The sequence below is a fragment of the Mustela putorius genome, unplaced genomic scaffold, assembly GCF_011764305.1.
Source record: "Mustela putorius furo isolate JIRA1106 unplaced genomic scaffold, ASM1176430v1.1 tig00000281_pilon_pilon_pilon, whole genome shotgun sequence".
Lineage (NCBI taxonomy): Eukaryota > Metazoa > Chordata > Mammalia > Carnivora > Mustelidae > Mustela > Mustela putorius.
Window position 1 is genome coordinate 9,298,000 of NW_025421343.1, and position 22,001 is coordinate 9,320,000.

The 22,001-nt window shown below is 38.7% G+C and overlaps 1 protein-coding gene across 6 annotated transcripts in view; it reads left to right on the plus strand.

The window, feature by feature from the left end:
• Positions 1-22,001, plus strand: part of CTNNA2 (catenin alpha 2) — a 1,140,635-nt gene that overhangs the window by 833,056 nt on the left and 285,578 nt on the right. For all 6 annotated transcript variants that reach the window (XR_006606450.1, XM_045079083.1, XM_004742297.3 and 3 more), the window contains exon 8: positions 18,883-18,963. Coding sequence is in view for 5 of the 6 variants with exons in the window: in XM_045079083.1 (XP_044935018.1) it covers positions 18,883-18,963 (81 nt within the window). In the remaining variant the exon portion in view is untranslated. The remainder of the gene's footprint in view (positions 1-18,882; positions 18,964-22,001) is intronic.

The following is a 22,001-nucleotide window of genomic DNA, read 5'->3' on the forward strand; positions in this document are numbered from 1 at the left end:
ACTCACTGTTTGAATGTTGAACAAGCTTATTTCTGTCTTTATGCACACCTGTAAAGTAGTTAGCATATGGGCATTTTGTAAAGATTAAATAAGCAATCAAAGTCTGCTGTTTAGCACACAGTAAATGCTCAGTAAGTAGCTATTGTGTGTCTTTGTTTTATATCTCTTCATTGGGAAGCAGTTTTTGTTTTTTTTTTTTTAAACCACCCACCACACCCCTCGGTTTATTTAAGTTCCCCTTTTGTATCTGTACCATGGTACTTATCTTACTGCATTGTAATTGCTGTTTAAATTATCTTTCTCATTCATTAGACTAGTGGTTCTCAAGTGGGTGTAATTTTGTCCCTTCCTTAGGGTATGTCTAGAAATACTTTTGGTTGTCATAACTTAGGGAAAGAGTGCTACTGGCATCTGGTTGGTAGAGGCCAAGGATGCTGCTAAATACCCTACAATGCATAGGGCAGCCCCCACAACAAATAGTTATCTGGCCCACAATGTCAATAGTGTCAAGGGTAGCAAACCATGCTTTAGACTGACTCTGTGCTGGTAGAAGTTGTGGCTGTCTTGCTATGTCCCTCCCACCTAGCACTGTGATAAGTCTCATTAGATAGAATGAATGAATGGGACCAAAAATTTAGACATAATCCAGCTTCCCAAGGATTTCATCACTCCTTTGAGTCAGCGCTTGGTTGCTGTGGTGTCTCAAGTATGCTGTAAGCAGCTGTAAGCTTGAAGGACCAGGTATGTTAAACTGAAAGTATGAAAGGGAGAGCAGAATAGAAAGTCACCAATAAGGAAATAGGCATCATATTGCTACTTCATACCACATTCGGGTTTCCTTTTTTTTTTTTTTAAAGATTTTATTTATTTATTTTGAGAGAGAGAGATGAAGAGAGTGTAAGCAAACTGGGGGGGGGGGGTGGAAGGCAAGAGAGAATCTCCCGCAGACTCCAGGCTGAGTGCAATGGCTGATGTGGGGCTCGATCTCACAATCATGAGATCATGACTTGAGAGGAAATCAAAGACTTGGAGGCTTTATTGATGGAGTTATCCAGGTGCCCTCCCCGCCCCCCCCTTCAGGTTTCTTAATCAAAAGTGCTTGCAAACTTTCACACAGGGAACAGAAGTCACATTTTTATTTCATTTCAATTGTGAGGATACATGAGATCAAATTGTTTTTGGCTGTTCTGTGAGATGAGAAATATCTGAGGGTCTTTTAGGAAGATTACTTTAAATGGCTCTATCTATCATCTATCATCTATTTATCTATCTTGTATCTGATAGCTACCAGTTTTCAATAAGAGCAGCAGGACTCTTTGAGGTGCTTGAGAAAGATTGAGGAAGCCTTTTGGCATTTGGAGCAAGAAATGTGTTCTGGGACTTGAGAAACCCATTTTCCAATTGTTGGATGAGATGGGGCTCCTTCCTTAATTGAGCAAATTGATTGATATAAGCCTCATGCTGTGAAAAACTGAAGAGCTTTCTGAGAAATCAATTATGATTGCTGGAGACAGTCACATCTTCCCTCCCTGACCCCACCTCAGCCCTCTCAGACTTCTTACTAGCCTGAATTGGTAATGTATTTTAATAGGAAGTAAAACCTCAACAAATCATTACTCTAGTGTTTTCTGTCACACACTGCATTAGTTTGCTATGGTTACCTTAATAAAATACCACAGACTGGGATTTTTAACAATGGAAATTTATTTTTTCACAGTTCTGGAAATTAGAAGTCTGAGATCAAGGTTTCTGTAGGATAGGTTTGTTCTGAGGCCTCTCTTCTTGGCTTGTAGCTGACCATCTTCTACATCATGGTCTTTTCCTGTTTTTCTTTTCTGTGCCTAATCTCCACTTTAAAGACACAAATTGTATTATATTAGGGGCCACCCTAATGATCTCATGTAATCTTAATTATCTCTTTAATGACCTATCTCCAGATACAGTCACCTTCTGAGGTAAGGGTGTGGAGAGGAGGGGATGGGGTAGAACTTCAACTCATAAATTCTGCCGAGACACAACTCAGCCCATATCACACTTCTACAGGGCTCAATATCAAGTAAATGCTCAATAAATACTTATTCTTTGCCAGAGTAATATTTTACTTAAAGTAGAATGTGGTAGCTGAGCACGTAGAACACATAGGGCACAGGAAGACAGAGGTTAACCTAACTGGTGTGATTTACACCATACAAATTCTATACTGGCCCAGACCACTGAAGATGGAAGCCTGCTCCAGGGCTTCATGGCCCTATCCTTGGAGTCACTGAGTTTGGAACCCAGAGTTGGGATGCTGAGACTATATTCAATGTGGATTGGTTTGGGAATTCTTCTGTTTGTATGTTTTCCACTTAGCAAGATTAATTAAAAGGGAAAGAAGGCAATGACAGGGGTGGGATAGTCCTAGAGAAGGGGCTCAGGTGGGAGGGCTCTTCCAGGAGCTGAGGCTTTCTGTGGAGTTCTCTGGATAGGGAAGAAGGGAGGGGGCCGGAAGGTGCATAGCTGGGTGGTAGGAAGCCTGGCCTTGTGCTTGTTCTTATGAAGGTTGGGTAGAGAGGGTTGATTGCCCAGGCATTTTGGGCTTGGACCAGTCTGGCTTCTGCACAGGGAATGAAAGAACTTATACCCTGTCCATGGTGATTCCTCCTCAAGTCAGACTTAAGCTATTTTCACTCCAGACTTGAGCATCCCTTCCAGTTCCTGATTTCTGACTTCTCTTTTGACTACCTTTTAGTGCTTTCTGTCTCAGTAACTGGATTCCTGGCTGTGGTCCTGGTAGTTTCTCTCTCTCTCTCTCTCTTTTTTATTTTTAATACTGCTTACTTTGGATTTCCCACCGGGGTCCCCAATCTCCATAAATATCTTATTTTCTTCTTCTTTTTCTTCTCCACAGCCTCTTGTTCCTCCTTCTTATTTTGTCTTCCTCATATCCCTACAGTTATTTGATTTCTTTTTTTCCATTAGTGTTTTGTGGTTGTTTTTGGTTAGCGTGTGGATGTGTCTAATCTTTAAAGCCTAAATGCCTTACCAGCAGCTTTCCTAGGGAACCAGAATTTATGTTCAACTCTAGGCTTCCCTCATCCAACCACCACACAAAAGTTTTTTGCCTCCTACTCTTCTATTCTCTTTGGAGACCAAATTTCTATTTTCCAAAATGACAACTATTTTATGTCACTGATTCAATGAGAACCCTTGTGCCAGGGGCTGGACTTAGTGAAAGACACATACATATACAGGACAACTAGACAAATGAAGTTGTTAATCCCATGAAGTTTACAGTCTCACAGGAGAAACAGATGACAAACCAGTAAGCAAATTACCTCCTTAAGTGAATGCTTTCTCAATTTTATTAGTATTTTAGCAGGGAACTCCAAGAGTCCTTATAAACCAATTAAAATCATTCTGTAATGATTGCTCTCTAGACTTCACATCATAGTGAAAGCCATACTTGGAAAAAAGGAGTGTTCTTGTGGCTGAGACCCATCTCTGGCAGCTTCCACTTACTGAGGTAATCTTTTTTTTTTTTTTTTAAACATTTTATTTATTTGACAGACAGAAATCACAAGTAGGCAGAAAGGCAGGCAGAGACAGAGGGGGAAGCAGGCTCCTGCTGAGCAAAGAGCTTGATGCAGAGCTCGATCCCAGGACTCTGAGATCATGACCTGAGCCAAAGGCAGAGGCCCAACCCACTGAGCCACCCAGGCGTCCCTTTACTGAAGTATTCTTAAGTAGTTAGCGGCTCTTCTCACTGACTCCGCATCAACACGGAGCAGGCATGGCAGGCCTGTTGCATCATTTCAGCAAGGCCATCCCTTCCTTGGTGTGCCAAAGAGGGTGACTGAATTAGAATCCATTCATGCTGCTCAGGGAATCTCCCTTTTGCTGGCTGTTAGGTATAGGGGCTCAGTGCGATTAAAATCATCAGCGAAGTGTGTTCACTGCTGATTTCTTACCCATGCGTAGGTCTGAAAAGGAGGAATCAGTCCCCAACATTTGGTCCTGCCCCTCACTAGCATAAGAAACAAGAGCTATCAAATTATATATTCTTCACTATGTTTTTTGCAAAATTTCAGGGTCTGTGTCTGGTTCTCCTTTTTCATTTGCCTTAGACTTGATTTGTGTCCTATGGACTTTAAAATGGTGAAAATTTCATGAATGTTAAATACCACTCAGATGTTAAAGATTTTCAAATGGCAAGTTGTGGTAGACCCAGATCCAGCCTATGAATCAATATATTCTCCCTAGACATTCAATTCATCCGTCTTGCATCTTTTCATGGTTCGGATGCTGAGCACTGTGTTTTCCCTAAGTTTGCAATCAAGAGAGAGAAAAAAAAAATCAGGTTTTTTTTTTGTTTTTGTTTTTTGAATTTGTTTTTTTAACCATTTCCATTACCAGAAATACCATTTCCATTACCAGAAATACCATTTCCGTGCTAAACTCAGGGACTGATATTTTACATGCATTATCTCATTGTAATTTTGGGTTAAGCATCATTTCCACTATTGTACAGGTGAAGACTGAGACTTAGTGAGTTTAAGTAAGTCACCAAGGGTTATACTTATAGAGTAGGTATCAGAGCCAAGCTATAACTTAATACTATTTCTGTCTACTTCATAAATTCTTTCAAGGAAAGGAAGGCATGAAAGAGGACAGGAAGGAAGGGCAGATGGGGATTGGAACTAGAAATTGCATATGCATTTTAATTTTACATAAGAATGAGATAACACTGATTTCTTTATCAAAGGATCCATTCCCCTTTGCCCTAGATGTTAATGTCACAAGCACTGCGGGAGACTAAGATGACCCTTGGAGCTGGCATGTGTATTTACATGCTGTGCATGTCTAAATAGATAGTCATGGATGCAAATGAACAGGTTGGTTTTAGATTCTGGAAAGACTAAGATTTGTGACTTTTCTTCCTCAGTGGTATATGGTTCACTCACCCAGGAAAGCTTGGTAATAAAATTCTTTGATTCTCTCTACACTGTAGGAATGAGTTATCCTGTCACTAACGACAGTCAACCTTTGAACAATATAGTTTGAACTATATGGGTCCACTTATATGTGGATATTTTTTGATAAATACAGTATAGTACTGTAAATATGTTTTATCTTTCTTGTGATTTTTTCCTAATAACATTTTCTTTTGTCTAGCTTACTTTAAGAATAGAGAATTTTTATATATAATATACAAGTATGTGTTGATTGGCTGCTTATGTTATCAGTGAGGCTTCTGTCAGCAGTTGGCTATAAGTAGTTAAGTTTTTAAGGAATCTGAAGTTGTATGTCGATTTTCAGCTATGCAGGGGATTAGAGCCTGTAACCCCCACATTGTTCAGGGGTCGACTGTACAAGGTCTTTATTGTGTACAGAAGAAACTTCTTTTGTGTACCTGGTCTAGGGAAATGTGATCTTTCTCTCACAGAACTTACACTTTGCTAGTGGAGAGGGTACCCATACAGTTAAATGATAGTGGCTGATGAACTTGTAACACACACCCACACACACATGTTCTTATAGACATACATTGAGATGCAAAATATTACAACATTTTTATTTTACTCTACTACATTATAAATCCAATTAATAATTGTATCATAAAACAATTTGGGGGTTATTACCAACGTGTTCTAATAATTTATTTTCTTACAATCAGTGTTAAGAATCCAGTTTTTCATGGGATAGATGACTTAATTGGAAGCACAGTAGTTCATTCAGTTCAACTTACCTAGAATGAACGGAGAAAATTCAAGCAACCACCTTCAGCCTGAACCCTGCCTTTTTCATGAGAGCTTGGAAGTTAGGAGGCAGCTATAGACAGAGATGTCTGACTCTGAGGGATGTGGGATGAGATGACTCAGTGCCAGGTTGTCCAGAGAATGCTATGCAGGGATTCATCTGAGGGGATGCTGTGGCTGAACATCAGAAAAGGACTGTGCTAATTTCTATTGTGGTTGAGAGAAAGGAGACTTGTATATGGGCTGTGCAGTCAGGGAGAGGCAGGGCCTGATCTGGCCTATAGATGTTGCTTCAGGATGGAAGAAAGAAGGTTAAGGTGGCAGGTAGAAGGTTATTATGGGATGCTCAAAGATACTCTTCTCTGAGGATTGGGATATACTTAGAGCGGTTAGAGAGATTGTGACCATGGAAAGAGGAGATTGGGTATACATTTTCAGACAGTGTTGGGAGATTAGCAGAGTGTAGATTTGGGTTTAATAGTAGAAGCTCTGAAATCAGGATCAGCTTGGATCAGGATCCTGTTTTATAGTTTGTGTGTGATGTTGCAAAATTTTCTTAAACTCTATGTTTTGGTGAGATCAGCATCTTTCTTTATTTCCATGTTCATTGCATCTAGCTAATCTTATTCTGATGTCTACATGTAGATGTAATAATAAAAGGCAAGAAATTTGGGGAAGCTGATTTAACTTTTTCTTTATGCAGGGGCTTTTTTATAAAATGACATGGCAGGCTGTGTCTACTCTGTATTGTTTTGGCTTCCCAGACAGTATAGTTTTGTTTTGTTTTGTTTTCTAATTAGTATGGTTCAGAAAATTATGTTTTTGAGACAGAGTAACTAATTCATCAAGAAATAAGCAGAATTGCCTTAATCATAAACCTTGGTCCTATTTTAGGCTTACCACCAGTAAATTGTCGCAAACCTCTTGTTTCCCCAAATTGGCTGATCAGTAGAACTTCATGGAAATCTGAAAATGCAGATTCCTGGGCCACTATAGGAAAATTTTTAACTGATCAAATGATTAGTCAGGTTGGTACCCACTGAACTATCCCTGTGTTTCCAGAGCTTGTACATAACTCTTAAAACATTCATTAAAAAATGAAGATTTCCAGCCCACTCCAGAGCTACTGAATGGAGAGGCCTAGGAACCTGCATCTGCAACAACTTTGTCACGTTGACAGTTTCTAGCTGATAGATTATTAAGCCCCAAGCTATCCTACTTACTTTCTCTTTTCCAGCTACCATTTATCACCCTTTAACCAGCACCTCCTTTTGGGACTTAATTTACCTAAAATGTGCATTAGCAGCCTGTTACCATAGCCCTGTGCTGTCAGAGATGTGTGTTCGGGAATAAAGATGTTCCTCTTCTGGCTTTGTGAGAAGACAGGGATAAGTAATTGAGAAATACTCTCATTTACCACCTGAGGGCTCGGAGGAGACCCTGGAGGTCAGGAGCCAGCAGCGGAGAATTAAGTCTCACCCAAGAAGTTCTCTCAATTTTGGCTCTTCACCCTCTTTACTTTATAGCTAAGGACTTCGTATTGTCCTGAGCAGGCAGTGAAGTGGGAGATGTGCACACAACTTGAAAATGCATAAGATGCTGGAATTATAATCTAGGGCAAAGGCTTTGTTGTATATATTTTCTTTTCTTTCCTTTTTTTTTTTTTTTTTTCCCTACAGCTGCTTGGGGAGAATATGATACACTTCTTAAAATTCCATGCAGACCTAGCAAACTTTCAGCAAGATCCCAGCCTAGAAGGAAAAAGATCTCAGTGTCTGGCTAGATGTGATACGCATTCTCAATGCCCTCCCCCCCTTAATAGACACAGTGTACGCTACAGAGAGCAAAGTGTAATTTTAAGAACCTTGTAATTCTTTACAAATTAACACAGCAGATGGTGTTTATGGGAGCCACATAGTGAGGAATATTTGGGACGATGTGAGACATGTGTTCCAGGGTTTCGGCCTGCTTTCTACTTAGTTTAGTTTTTAACTATCATGCGGCAAAAATGCTTTTTGCCTCATAAAGTTTTCATCAGTTCCACGTGTGAGCAAATGCCCCAAGAGATGATTCTATTATGGGGCAGATTCCAAGCATTCTCAGGAAGAAGGGCATCAGAGAAGCCTCAGGAAATGCCTCTGCTTGCCCCTTGGTCATGTGCCAGTGGCCTCCTTGGTGTTGGTGCTGTGAATGGGGATCAGCCTTCTTCCATTCTGGCTTGGGAGTGCTTTTGGGAAGTAGAGAGAGAACCCAAGGCTTCATAAGCTCTGCTCCTAGAAAATAAAAGACAACACCAAAAAATTAACAATGAACTTAATAGTTCTAGACTGGGGCTTGCTAGTGGATAAATAAAATAATTCTTTTTCAGACAATGCTGGACTCTTCGAGAGAGCATGAGAGGAAGGCTTATACCAAGATGGGTTGGTGGTGATGCTGGAAAGGACTGAAGGAGCAGTCTTCATAGGCTTTGGCAAAGACCAAAAGAAGTCAGATTTGATTGGTGGGGTGGGGTGGGGTGGGGTGGAGGTGATGCCTGGTTCTAAAGTGTGCAGGAAATCTCTTTGAGGGTCCCCTGGCTTGCAGAAAGTGCTCAGTACTCTTAAACCTTGCATTTCCACTTCCCAATGTTTCCCGAGAAACTTCTTACTTTCATTTGCTGTAGGGTTGGCCAAGAGAAGGATCCCAGATGTTCTCTAGTATGGCCTACCTCTTTGCCCCAGTCAGAGTTTTGCTCCTCTCTTAGAAGCACTATTTCACCAAACCCATTCTCTTTTGGTATTTAGTGTCCTCAAGCTTATCTACCCTCATCTCCCACTATTTGGAGAGAAGGATTTGATTAAAAGGCATTTACTGATTGTATGTTTTTTGTCCAGGTGCATGTATCTTAATTCTGTGCATGTGATTATAGGCTTTGATTCCCATCTTCTTCTTGCTTAGGTGAGATTTTGAACAGAGAAGAAGAATGAGTGTGGAAAGAGAGTTGGCAGCAATATTATTCTACCATTGATGAAGCTACCAATACAGCGTCCCTTTCACTCTACTTCTGCACAAAAGTAGCCTTAATACCAAAGATCCATATCATGAAGTTGTTTCAAGCAGCCAGAATACTAATCACTTCATTTATATTTAATACATATTGATATATACGTATCTATACATATTTCTAATTTGTTTAGCACCTATTCTGCTTAAGTCACTATGTAAGAAGTTTCAGGGTTTCAAGGACATATAATTGGCTGACAACTTCCTGTCTGCTATGGACTATTATGTCTTTCCAAAATTCATATGTTGATGAATACCCCAGTGTGATGATATTTGGAACTAGGGCTTTTGGGAAGTAATTAGATTTAAATGAGGTGTTAGAGTAGGGTCTTCATGAGAAGATTAGTACCCTTATAAAAAGAGACACAGAGAGCTTGCTTGTTCTCTTTCTACCATGTGAGGACATAGTGAAAAGGTAGGGAGAGCCCTCAGAAGAAACCAAACCTATTGAACATTGGTCTTGGAGTCTCCAGCTTCCAGAACTGTAAAATTTTGTCCCTTAAACCACCCAGTCTATGGTATCTTGTTATGGCAGCCTAAGCTGACTAATACATTGCCCTTAAGCTCCTATGCCTCCAACTGGAAAGAAGGAACAGATACATGATTATATCATGACAAGTTTCTGAATAAGACAGTATCAAAATGATGCATCTGTGTATTTGTATTTTATCTTTAGAGTGTGATATCTGAAATTCAATTAATGATGTAAGAGATTTGCTTTAGATATCTGAAATTTAATTAACGATGCAAGAGACTTGCACAGTATATGAGTGTTTCCAGAGTGGAAATTGTTCATAAAGCACCAAATAAATAGCTATTTTGATGATAAAGATAATGATATAGATGGCTGCAGGCACTCAGAGGAGGGAGGATGGGCTCCTGTGAACTGAGAGGTCAGGAATGTGGGATGAAGGAATTGCAACATGAACTGGCCCCTGATAGATTGTTAGATGAGGTACAGGGAAGCTAAGGCAAGGGGGCTCTACACAGACAGACTTTCCATGAACTATGGCAACCCTCTTCCCGAGTGTTTTCTGATTTCTGTGAACTCTCAACAACATGGATGCAGTTATTGACCTCTTTTTGGGAAGTTAGAAAATGTCAGACTCTAGGGATCCTTTAGGTGTTGATAGCTTTAGCTGTAACTGAGTGGTTGGGGCATATGCACTTAAAGGGGAAGTTCAAATGCCACTGAAATTTAAATGATTTATTTAGCGTGGGTATATATGTGTTTTTGTGTGTGTATAAAATCAATGGAAATTTACACTTCGCCTTTGCTACTTTCATCTTAACTGTAAAAATAAAATGGCATTTTTAAGCAGTTTTCCCAGTTCATAGTCTCTTACAGGTTTTGAAGGAATGTGTGGTTAATTAACTCAAGGTTGGGAGCAGGAGGGGTGCAGAACGTGGGGCTTTGATGAAAAATGTCTTCTGTGGAGGGTTGGCTGGCAGGTAATCATTGAGGGCTACACCTGTGTTGATACAGTAAGTGAAGGAGAAAGAATTATAACATTACACAGGTGTCAGCCACTTCCTAGGTTTTGAGCAGAAAATTGTGAAATAGGTGAAATTTATTTTTAGGACCCTGATATTTTCCAAATCGTATATCCCTTGCATACCTTCTTCCTGTCCATAGGTGCCTACTGGGAGCACCCATTTTTTTTAATACATGAACAGGTAGTTCTTAGAAGTTTCATACTAAGTTTTCTGGGAGAAAACTCAGACATTCACCACCCACCAAAAGCTCGGATTATAATCTTCAACCACATGAAAACCTAATAAAAATGCGGGATGGTAAATTGTTAATGTCTGCATCCTTTGGCATAGTATCTGGTTGAAGGATATGGTCAAAAGAGGGGAAGATCTTCAAGATCTTAGTTTAAGATTAGTTTAAAAATACTTTCAAGAGGAGGGAGATTTTGAACTGGTTTTGGAAGAATGGGCAAAATTTAATTAGACAAATGGTTGAAGAGAGAGTGGACCCTTTCTTCCAGGCACTAATATGAGACCAAAAGTTTGTGAATCATTGAAAAAAGAACAAATTAATTAGAGAGATGGGCTATTACAAGAAGGAAATCCGACTATGAAAATTTAAAATACAGGTCCAAGGGTTTTGTAGAAAGTAAGGATCCAGTAAGAATTAAATAGGAACTGAGGGATTGATCCTCGGAAGTAAAAGCTTGGTTTTGATAGGACATACTGAGGATTATGAGGGAGGGAAATCAACAACGGTGTTAGTGTGGTGTTAGAGACCTCTGCTGGGATGGGTGGTGTTCGTGTGGTGTTAGAGACCTATGCTGGGATGGGTGGTGTTAGTGTGGTGTTAGAGACCTCTGCTGGGATGAGTGGTGTTAGTATGGTGTTAGAGACCTATGCTGGGATGGGTGGGTTCCAAGGACAGAAGGATTTGAGAGAAGCAAAGGGCTGAGGTCAGAGGTCTCAGGGAGTGCTCTAGGCTGTGTCCACAGTGGACCTTGCCAGGGTCTTCCCCTTCTACCATCCTGCCTTCAAATTATTTTGGTCTGGTATTTTAAGGTTTCTGATTTAATCAGGACTTTTTGGTTGTGGCTGAGAGAAACCCAGCATAAAGAAACATGAGGGGAATTGGTGGTCACTCATCTCAGCAGGAAATCCATTGATAGATACTTTGGCTTTAGGTGCAGCTGGATTCAGAAGCCCATGTGTTTTATTCATTGATTTAATATAATTTATTAAATGCCTATTATGTGCCAGGCACAGGTGCCAAGGATATAATGATAAGCAAAATAAAGATTATCTTCATGAAGTGTTACTTTACAAGTTAGTATATAGGGGAAAGTATAAATGTATGTAATGGAAAATATGTTCAATGTGTGTGCTAATAATGCTGGGCCAATAAACAGGGTCTGGGAATCTTACCTATAATGCCTTCTTGATATTTTTATCTTATATATTGATGATTCTTTCCTTGAGCACTGACAAGATCTCAGAGAAGTGTCAGATACATATTTTGCCCTGACATGTGGTGATTAGTTCTTTCCCTTTCTACCTTTATCTACCCCTCCACCCAACCCCATTCATCCCAGGTTCCAGGAAAGCTGCATTGTGATTTGGTCAAAATATTCTGATCATGGATTTGATTTGTGGCCACTGCTAAACTTTTATCCATTCTAGAGAGATATCACTCATTTCTCTTCCAAGAGAATGTCTGTAGCTAGTGAAAGGGAAATGTTTAGAAAGATCTGCATTCTCATACTGTGATTTGCACATAATATAAAGGTATTATGAAATGTTCAAGGTTCTATAAATAATGGTACTATTTGCAATAAGAATATGGTTCCTATATTCAGGGTTTGAGGGTAGATGGGCAACCCTCCAAATACAGTGGGATGACTGGTGGATCAATAGATCATTTTTTCTCCTCCCTCTTGTTGTCTAAATTATAGGTTTAAATGACAGGAAAATGTTTTGGAGGTAAAGTGCATGGCACATTATTGCTTTCTGCCATTCTGATGATTTTGACTGCCACTTCTTTCAAATAACAACAGTTTGAAGACTGGGTGTTTGATTAGCTCTCTACACATTCAATATATTAGAATCACAGCTATATGATATTTTGAAGATTTCTCATACATTCAATCAAGTTGACAGATACCTTTAGAAAAAGGAAAAGAGTGATCAATATCTACCTTCTCATAGCCATTTCCCACATTAATAGCCTGTCCCAAAACTCACATAAAACCATGGATCTGGGGGAAGCACTGAGATGGTAGTTTATATTCTTAGGGCTTCTGTGAGAAACCACTTTTACTGAATTATGTGTTTAGGGTGGGGTGAGGAATGGCCTTTAAGTAAATTCTTAATTTCAGAAATTTAGAAATGAATATTTCTTTTTTTGTTGTTTTATAAATTAGGAAGTTGGTATGAGTTGTATGGTATTCAGCATATAATATAAATATATTGCACACCTCTTCAGTATTTCAGAAGTGGTGATGGATATTAGTATGGTAAAAAAGAGAAAGAAAGAAAAAGAAGATCCTTATCTAAAAGAGAATATTTTATTTCCCAAAAGGGCAAATATAAACAAGTTACTGAACTAAAATATTGACTTGTTCTTGAAGACTAATTGCAAAAAATCAAAAATTTCTATTAATGGCGCCAATGCTGTTCTGTAGAATTGAATGGAAATATGAATGTCTCCTTGACAGCATCTGATACTTTGGCAAACTGGACTTGAGTTCAGAGCCAGAGAGTGGGAGAATAAAGGGTCCCCTATAAAAATCCAAATCAGGAAATTCATTCTCTTTTCCTTCCATTAGTTCAAACCATGGATCTACTCCAAATGTGTTTTGTAAAATAGAGCCCAAATTCTAAAACAAATAAAGTTTAATTATCATGCACCTTCCTAGCACAACAGATGGCAACTAGGAAAGTCGCCTGTAGCAATGTGAAAGAAGACTCCCGCCTGTCTTCTTCTTTTTTTAATAACAGTATTTATTAAATGGCTATCTCTACTGCAGACTCACTTTCTGCAGGTGAAGATAAAGAAGGCAAGTGAGGAGATGTCTGAGAAAGGCACACAAGATCTGTAGACAAAACGTGACAAAGGAAATATAACTCAAACTGAGATTTTTCTATTTTTAATTTTTTTTTGTAACCTTTGAACAGAAATACGTGAAACTATAAAATCACAGAATCCTAGAATTTTAGAGATGGAAGATGGTTTAGACATGCAATGGAAAATCCCTGGACTGGGAGGATTGAGGTCCTGGTCCTACACTAAGTAGTGACATGATCAGAATCAGTCCATCTCTCTGGACCTTGTCTTCAGCTTTAGGAGAACCCATGAGATGGAGAAAGAGAGGAAACTAACATTGATTGAGTTACCTCTGCTGGGTTAGGGACTGTGCTAACTCTTACAAATTCTTGTTCTCTTAATGTTCATGGCAATCCCATAGAAAAAAAGCATTATCTATATTTTAGAGTTGAGAAAGCCCAACTGACTGTTACACTCCTCCCCAACCCCAGCCCTCTCTGCAGTGCTATGAGAGCGTCTCAGTAATGAGGGGTATATTTTTTGGCTTTCTCATTTCCTGGTTCTATAACTTGTCTTTGGCCCCTCCTTTGGACAGATGATAAGTGGAGGGTTTAGGGAAGTTGCCAGATCACTTAGATAGCTTTTGGCAGAGAGTGGTTACAAATGGCCTTTGTTTTCTTCTCTTTAGCAAAGGCAGGGAATAAGTGAATGACTGACTTAAGACAACACATTTTTGTTTTAATATTAAGCAATGATATCAAACTGAACACTTAGGTCTCCTTTCTCTTCAGTTTGTTAAAGTATTTTTAGTTTATAGAGCTTGGAGAGTGAGGGAAGTAGAGCTGGGTGAGGTGCCTAGTTGATTCCCTGTGAACTAGAATTTGCTACATATGATCAAATCCTTAGTTATTTAACAAATATATTCAAGAACCTATTATGGAAAAGACATTTTTCTGGAGTTTCAGCCTCTTATTTCACCTCCTAGAAATATCTCAGATTGTTGTCTGTTTATAATGAATAATCCCAAGTATTCTTAAAGAGAACTTTTCCTTTAGGAATTCTCATTTTGGCGAAATTTTCATTCATATATTATTTGCATGAGTAAAGAAAGCAGAAGTCCATGTAACCCAAAAATAGCTTCTACATAGTTTCCAAATCAATTCTCTCATTTTTTTTCCCCCACAGCAAAAATACTTTCCTAATTACTCTGAGTACTGTTAATGCCTTTTATTTTTTCCAGCACATTGACATCGTGATTGATTGTCCTGCTAACCTTGTGAAAAGAGGGTATATATTATGCTATCCATTGCGTTCATGAGAAAACTCAGACATAAAAAATATGGGCAAATTGTTAGTCCAAGATCATAGAACCTACTAATGGATGAGTGCCACTAGGAGACAATATATATATATTTTTCTCTCTCAGTGATTGGCTTCCTGTCCAATTTAAGCTGGTAATTTAAAAGTATTTCCACATGCCAACCTAATAGAACCCAGAAAAGCAAGAAGTAATGATTTGCTAGTCCCCATTTGCTGAGTTAATCTGAGCATTAAGGATTTACTACCATTATTCTTCCACACATACCTTATTTAAAGAAATTAGAGCCGACAAAGGGCCAATACATTAAAAACTTCAGCCAGTGACCAGTGTTTCCAAAGTTCTAGTCCTTGGTTTACCATTATCTAGCCTTTGTAAATAGTGAGAACAATATGGCACCCGAGTCATCTGCATTTTTTTTTTTAAAGATTTTATTTATTTATTTGACAGAGAGAGATCACAAGTAGGCAGAGAGAGAGAGAGGAGGAAGCAGGCTCCCCGCTGAGCAGAGAGCCCGATGCGGGACCTGATCCCAGGACCCTGAGATCATGACTCGAGCCGAAGGCAGCGGCTTAACCCACTGAGCCACCCAGGAGCCCAATCTGCATTTTTTTAATTGTCTTTAGCCAAAGACTTGGAAGCTGAAGAAACCCAGGATTGTAAATATTACACAGCAGGATCCTGACAACACAGTGACATGGAATGCTTTTGTCACCAGAGATTCTCTGAGTTTGCAGATCCAAATATAATTGGCAATAATGACACTATAAAGAAGCTCTTATAAAAGTAGCTTATCTCTCCAGTTCATCAAACCTGTCCCTTCACATCATAGAGAAGAGCCTGCACCATTCCCACTGTCCTTCTTAGAATCTGCCTTGCTGTTTCTTGACTGGATGACTTTATTTTTGCCACGCTGTCCTCCCTTCAAGTACCTCCCTCTTTCCTATTCAGATCTTACCCAGGACTTAATGTGCAGCTAAATTCCCCCATTCCTCTGTGAGATTACTTGACTTCCCAAATGCAACATCTCCCTCTTTTGAGCAACTAATTCAACCTGTTAGAGCATTAGTCTCTTTGTAGTTGTTAATATTCTTAACTTCATATTCTGGTTTACTCTCCCAAATTAGGAGCTCCATGGGGGTAAGGATTATAGATCTCGCTTTTTGTGAGTTTCTCACGGCGACCAAAATGATGTTTCACATCTAAGGAACTATGCTTTTCAGTTATAGAATATTGATCCCAAATAGGATACAGAATCCCATGTTGCCCTTCTTTTCACAGAACGAGGCAATGGAGACTTCCCACATGTGTCTGTAATAACCCCAATTACAATCTTGAGCTTAACTATTACCTCTTCGGGAAAGGTTGCCTGATATAGCACATAATAATACAGGACACTCAGTTAAATTTGAATTTTAGGTAAACAGTGATTTATTCTCTTTTTAGTATACATGCATTCCTCAATTCTTTTTCTTTTTTTAGTTTTTATTTAAATACCGGCTAGTGAACACACATTGTGATACTAGTTTTGGGTGTACAGTATAGTAGTGATTTAACACTTCTGTACATCACCCAGTGCTCATCACGACAAGTGCATTCCTTCATCCCAATTCCCAATTTTCTTAAATTTAAAATTAAAAATATCTGACCTACATGACTCTCTTCACTTGCATTTATCCTTATCCTTGCCCTGTGGGGTCCTATTTTTATTTAAAATTTTGGTATTTGTTCAGTGTGAATTTTTGGCATTAATTTGATTTTTGGAAAAATACTGCATTAAATTATATATTACTGAGTTCTTTGGGGCCCCCTTAAATGTCATCTCTGAGACCAGTGTCTTATTGCCCTCTCCCTAATCCCAGGCCTATTCTGGTTTTATTTTTTCATTTCTCAAATGACAATGATGAATGGCAGTGGCAGGAAGAGATGATTCCAGTGTCTAACACTTAGTATTTTTTTTTTCGTAATCATTTTGTATATTCACACTGTCTTGATTTTTTGCTTTTTACATTGAAAAGTTCAGTGATCCAGTTTTCTTCTCTCATAGCTGCATTTTAAACCAACTCGTAACTGTTAGTTTTTCAAAATAAGTTTTATTACTCTCATAAATGGAAAGGAAATCTGGTTCTCAGAATGATCATGGGCTAGACCTTCTCATACGTTAATGGTGGACATCCTGGTTGCAAGGAGAAAGCTAAAGAGAAAAGCAGCAGCTTTGGCTGCTACACTTACGATATGCCTGAATATGGAGACAGGGCGCCAAAGTCACACTTGCTGTGTAACTAGCTTCCCTCCCCAAATAATGTAGCACATTGTGCTTCTCCATACACTTGTCTTTTCTTGGAGCTATTTGTACACTGATATCTTAACTTTGTAAAATGTTACCACTTTGTTTTAAGCTCTCTCTACCTATATACTTCAGTGTATACACATGAAAGGGTCAGAATATGAGTTTAGGCAGTAGAAAAGATACGGGGATTTATAAGATTTTAGATGGTTAAAAATATACAGGCATATACTCTAGTTTTGTTTTGTTTTTAATAAAAACTATATAGGGTTATACATTAGACATTTGTTCAGAAACATAGTTAATTAAGCAAGTTATGGGAAAAAAATGACTGCTTTAAATCTAGTTGTAAGTAGACGTGTGGTGTATATATTAGCTTTATGTATCCAGAATCTAGTCATTGGAAGAGAATATTTAGAAATGTCTTGAATGGTAATCTCTATGGATCCTCAAAACACACTATCTTGTTATCATTTCATCATATATACAAATTACTATAGATACCTATATGACTCTGTAGAGACTTGAATATGGAGTAAGAATTGACTCACCAGTGGGACCATAAATAAATAAATCTGTAGGGTGTTTGACTAAAGGATAGATAATTTAATAGATTTGACAAAGCTTTTGAGAAGAATTTTCTCTTATAAGGAAATAATGCCATCCATAAAGTTATGTAGAGCTTTCCATCCATGGGAATTTTGTTGTTCCTGATGTGGTCTTAAAAGATAATGGAGCTTCTATTTTGTTTGGTTTAATTGTTTTACCATAGCCATAAAAAAAAAAAAAAAAAAAAAAGAAAAGAAAGAAAGGAAGGAAGGAAGGGAATGAGGAAGGGAGAAAAAGAAAGACAAAGAAAGAAAGAAAGAGAAGGAAAAGAAAGGAGGAAAGAAAGATGGGAAGAAAGAAAGGAGGAAGGAAGGAGGAAGTAGGGAATGAAGGAAGAGGAGCGGAAGGAAGAGGGAGCAGGGAGGGAGGAAGGAAAGAAGGGAAAAGAGAGGGGGGGGAGGAGGGAGGAAGGAACAAGGAAAAGAGAAAAAGAAACTATTCAGTGAAACTTCCAAACTCTGAAGAGAATAATTTATGAAAGAAGAGATTTTGGGGGACGCCTGGGTGGCTCAGTGGGTTGAGCCACTGCCTTTGGCTCAGGTCATGATCTCAGGGTCCTGGGATCGAGTCCCGCATCGGGCTCTCTGCTCAGCAGGGAGCCTGCTTCCCATCCTCTCTCTCTCTGCCTGCTTCTCTGCCTACATGTGATCTCTGTCTGTCAAATAAATAAATAAAATCTTTAAAAAAAAAAAAAGAAGAGATTTTTGGATTTTACATTTGTTTGTTTTGCCTTACCTCTCCGAAGAGGTGTTTTCCTTATGATTTTAAGCTGTGGGGTTCCTTAGTGTTTCGCACCCCAGTGCGTGACAGAAAAGAGATCCCAAACAATATATTTTGTAGTAAAGCATCTCTTCCGACTTTGATACAGAAGTTACAATATGGTAGGATGTATTGGTATGAAATTCTGAATTCTGGTGATTTATTTTAAATGTTTTCTAATTTAGTTTTTATCATCTCAATGATTTTCTATTCAGAACTGTGCTAAATAAGAGAGCAGCAAAACCCATTTGTATTTGAAGGCAAAAGCAAACATCCTGCGTTTACTTAATTGATGAATGTCTGGAGCAGGAAGAAAACATACTTGCATGAAGTTGAATATGGACATATGTGTAAACCATCCTGAGAATGTATTGTTTTTCAGCAATTTAAATTTTTATTTCAGAGAAAATTAACTTTAGAGTTTAGAAAACTAACACATAATAGCTGTTTATTGAATTTCCTCTTTCCCGCTCTCTCTCTCTCTCTCTCTCTCTGTGTCTTTCTTTCTTGCTTGGATTCTTCCAGTCAAGTGTGTTTTTGAATTTTTAAAAAAATTTTAATATCTCTAACCTTGAATTTTCTAAACCAGAGATTGTTTCTCTTCTCTTAATAGACTGGAAGAAAAGAAAAAGGAGATCCTCTAAACATTGCCATTGATAAGATGACCAAGAAAACAAGAGACCTAAGGAGACAGGTACTGTTTTTGTTTTTATTTTACGTGCCTGGTACTGAGTGGTGGTTTTCAAGAATGTCCTTTTCCAGGGTGCCTTCTAAGAGCTGACATTCAAGTTGCTATTCTTCATAGCACCTACGTGTACACAGAAGCATTTCATCAACAAGGTAGAGTCTGCTGAGCAGACAGATGTGACAGCCTCAAGAGGTATGATGAAAACACCCTCTGAAGAGGAAGCTTGCTCACTGCCCAGAAACAATCTTCCCAGATAGAGACTTGATGAATTCACTACCTTCTCCATCTATTTTTCAGTTTTCCAGATGCAGGTATACAAAGAGCCAGTCTCTGATTTCTGCTAGTTTGTTCTTTCCACAACTCCGAAGGCCTTAAATGAATAAACAAGAATGCTGATAGCTAATGAGAAACACAACTCTTAATCTGATGGGCTAATTAAGGTCTCTAACCCTGTGTATTTCCTTTAGGGATCCATGTCACCAAGGGAATGTTTGCTGATCAGATGGTTGTTTGGGAAACTGAGGACTGAAACAAGGAAAGTTAGTTGATGATTTGAATGGCTAATGGTATCATTACTCTGACAGGTCTATTTTTGGGGATGAAAAAAATCTGGTTGGGGCTCCATTTTATCTTGAAGGTGCTATATCAACACTGGTAACCCTATTGTCTTGTAAGCTTTATTTTATTTGTTTCCATAGTGAGCTCTACTTTCTTTGGTAGTGTTCTTTCTAGAAGAGTTATGCCATCCATTAAGTTGCAATAAAATCCCCTCTTGATTTCTGCCTGAGAGGCATCCTGTCTCCTACTGGTAGCTTTTGCATAGTGTTGATTGTGTTAGTCAGCTAGAACCGGTCACTTCCCTGAGACAGCAACAACCTTACTTTGTGCAGCTGGAAAACCTAGACTGACATGACTGCATCTTGCCCTCGCTACTCTTAACATGTCAAGTACAGATAGGATTAGCAAGGTGCCTAGGCAAGAATGACCAAGAAGCAAGTTAGAAGTGGTTTGAATGAGAGGAAGACACCCCTTCTAATAATTACTGCGAAGCTTCTAGACTCCCTTCGGGTTATCACCTATAGGTTGTAGGCATGCTTGAGCTACTGTCCTCCAGAAAAATCATAATTAGTTCTGGAATATGAAGACTCATTTACCCAGCTAACAAGTCCTTGTTGGGGAAACATTAGCTTCTCATTTTATCTTAAAATGAGAGGGAGAATAAAATGATGTCCTATACCAAATGGATATTTGGCCAGATCTATCTCTTTGCCCTCTTAAGCCATCTCTTCAATCAAATCCCCATCTGATATGAAATGATATGAGTGGTAGGAATTGGGACTGAGGTTAATGGGAAACATTGAATCAGGTATCCAGAGACCAGGGTTTTATGTCTAGCTCTACCACTCAACTGGCTCTGTGACCAAGGATCTACCATCTCTTTGTCTTTGTTTCTTATATATGAAAGTAGGGAGCCAAACCAAATCTCTAAGCTCTCTCTAAGCTGTATAAGATTGAATGACCCCCAAAGAAATCTGCACTTATTTCCTATGTCACAGGTCCTATTGCTTGATAATCACAGATTTTGAAGCAGTGGAAGTACATCTTCTTTAGACCCTTTCTTTGGCGAGGTGGTCAAACAGGCAAAATTCATGGTATGAGTCTTCCTACCTCCCAATCTCTTGGTTTTAGAAGAGACCATTCTGTTACATTCAGGAACTGGCAATCTCCTCTCTCTGAGCTTATGGACCTATCATAGCGACTTTTAAAGTCCTATTAGGAAGGAATGGATAAAGTAGTTTTTACTCTGGTTTTAAAATTTCTCAGGAAAGGGTTTATTCTTACTGAGGATAGTGGCAAAATTTGTAGATGGAATTTATGGTAAAAGTTGAAATGTTTTGGTGACAAGTTTTTCCTTGGAGGGCTTCTTTTAGGATGGCAGGGGAAGGAGTATAGCATCCTTTGAATCATTCCATGCATAAAAGAATTAATTTTCTGCTCACCTTTCCCAAAGATCGAGAAAAAGAAGGATAAAGAGAATTGTTTCATGATATTAAGATCCAAAAGTTATGGCATAATTTCACACCACATCCCCAAATTTGGTTCAAACATCTTTCTCTTTCCCAATTTGCCTTTCTAGAACTAAGATGGTTCCCATCTGTCAGTTCCATCCCTGTCCATATGTTGGGATATTTTTGTCTTTCTTTCCATCTCTTCTGTTTCTCCATGTACACCTGTAGTGGTACAGAAGCTTCTCTGATCTAAACAGAAGCTACCTAGCATTTACCCAAATGGAACTTGCAACAACTCTGATAGCGTGCATTTTCAATTTGGGTAGCTAGTTAATTGGATTATCAAGGTTTCGTCTGAGTATCTGATAGCAGCGAGCTATTGCGGCCCAGTGAATGCTAGTGGTTCAAATCAATGCATTTCTGTGACTGAAACACTTTCTGTTCTTTACTTTATTGACAATCCTTTTTAGAAGACTTTTTAAATGGGAGCCTTCCAGTGTCCGTGTCCACTTCCCTGTACACATGTAATCCTGTATATAATATTTAGAGCAATCAAATCACAATGGGAAAAAAAAAGCTGAAAGCAAAGAAAAACATTTCTAGCGACTTTCCTCAAGTTTCTACTGTCAGTTTCTTGCTTCTTCCTCATAGCCCTAAGGTTGGGTAGTGTCCTTCAGAAGGGTGACCCTGGAGTCCTGCAAAGTTCTGGTCACCAAATTAAAAAGAAATAAAGTCAATCATGATCATTATCTTGAACTTCCCTAATTGTAAAAAGAGAAAAAGAGAGACTTAAATTCATAGATAATTGAAAAAAATCAAGAATAATTGAATAAAAAGGATTTCTTTTTCAGTAGTATTTTCAAGTAAGTGGGTCTCCTTTCTCTAGACAGTATATCTCAAAGAAATGGGGAGTCATAAATTATGAAAAAGGTTGTGGGAACCCCAGGGTGTTATTTAAAATTGATTGGCTTAGAACTGTCTTGCCAATTAAACCCATGAGAGTGGGCAGTGGTAGAGCAGAATCCTCTTAAGAGT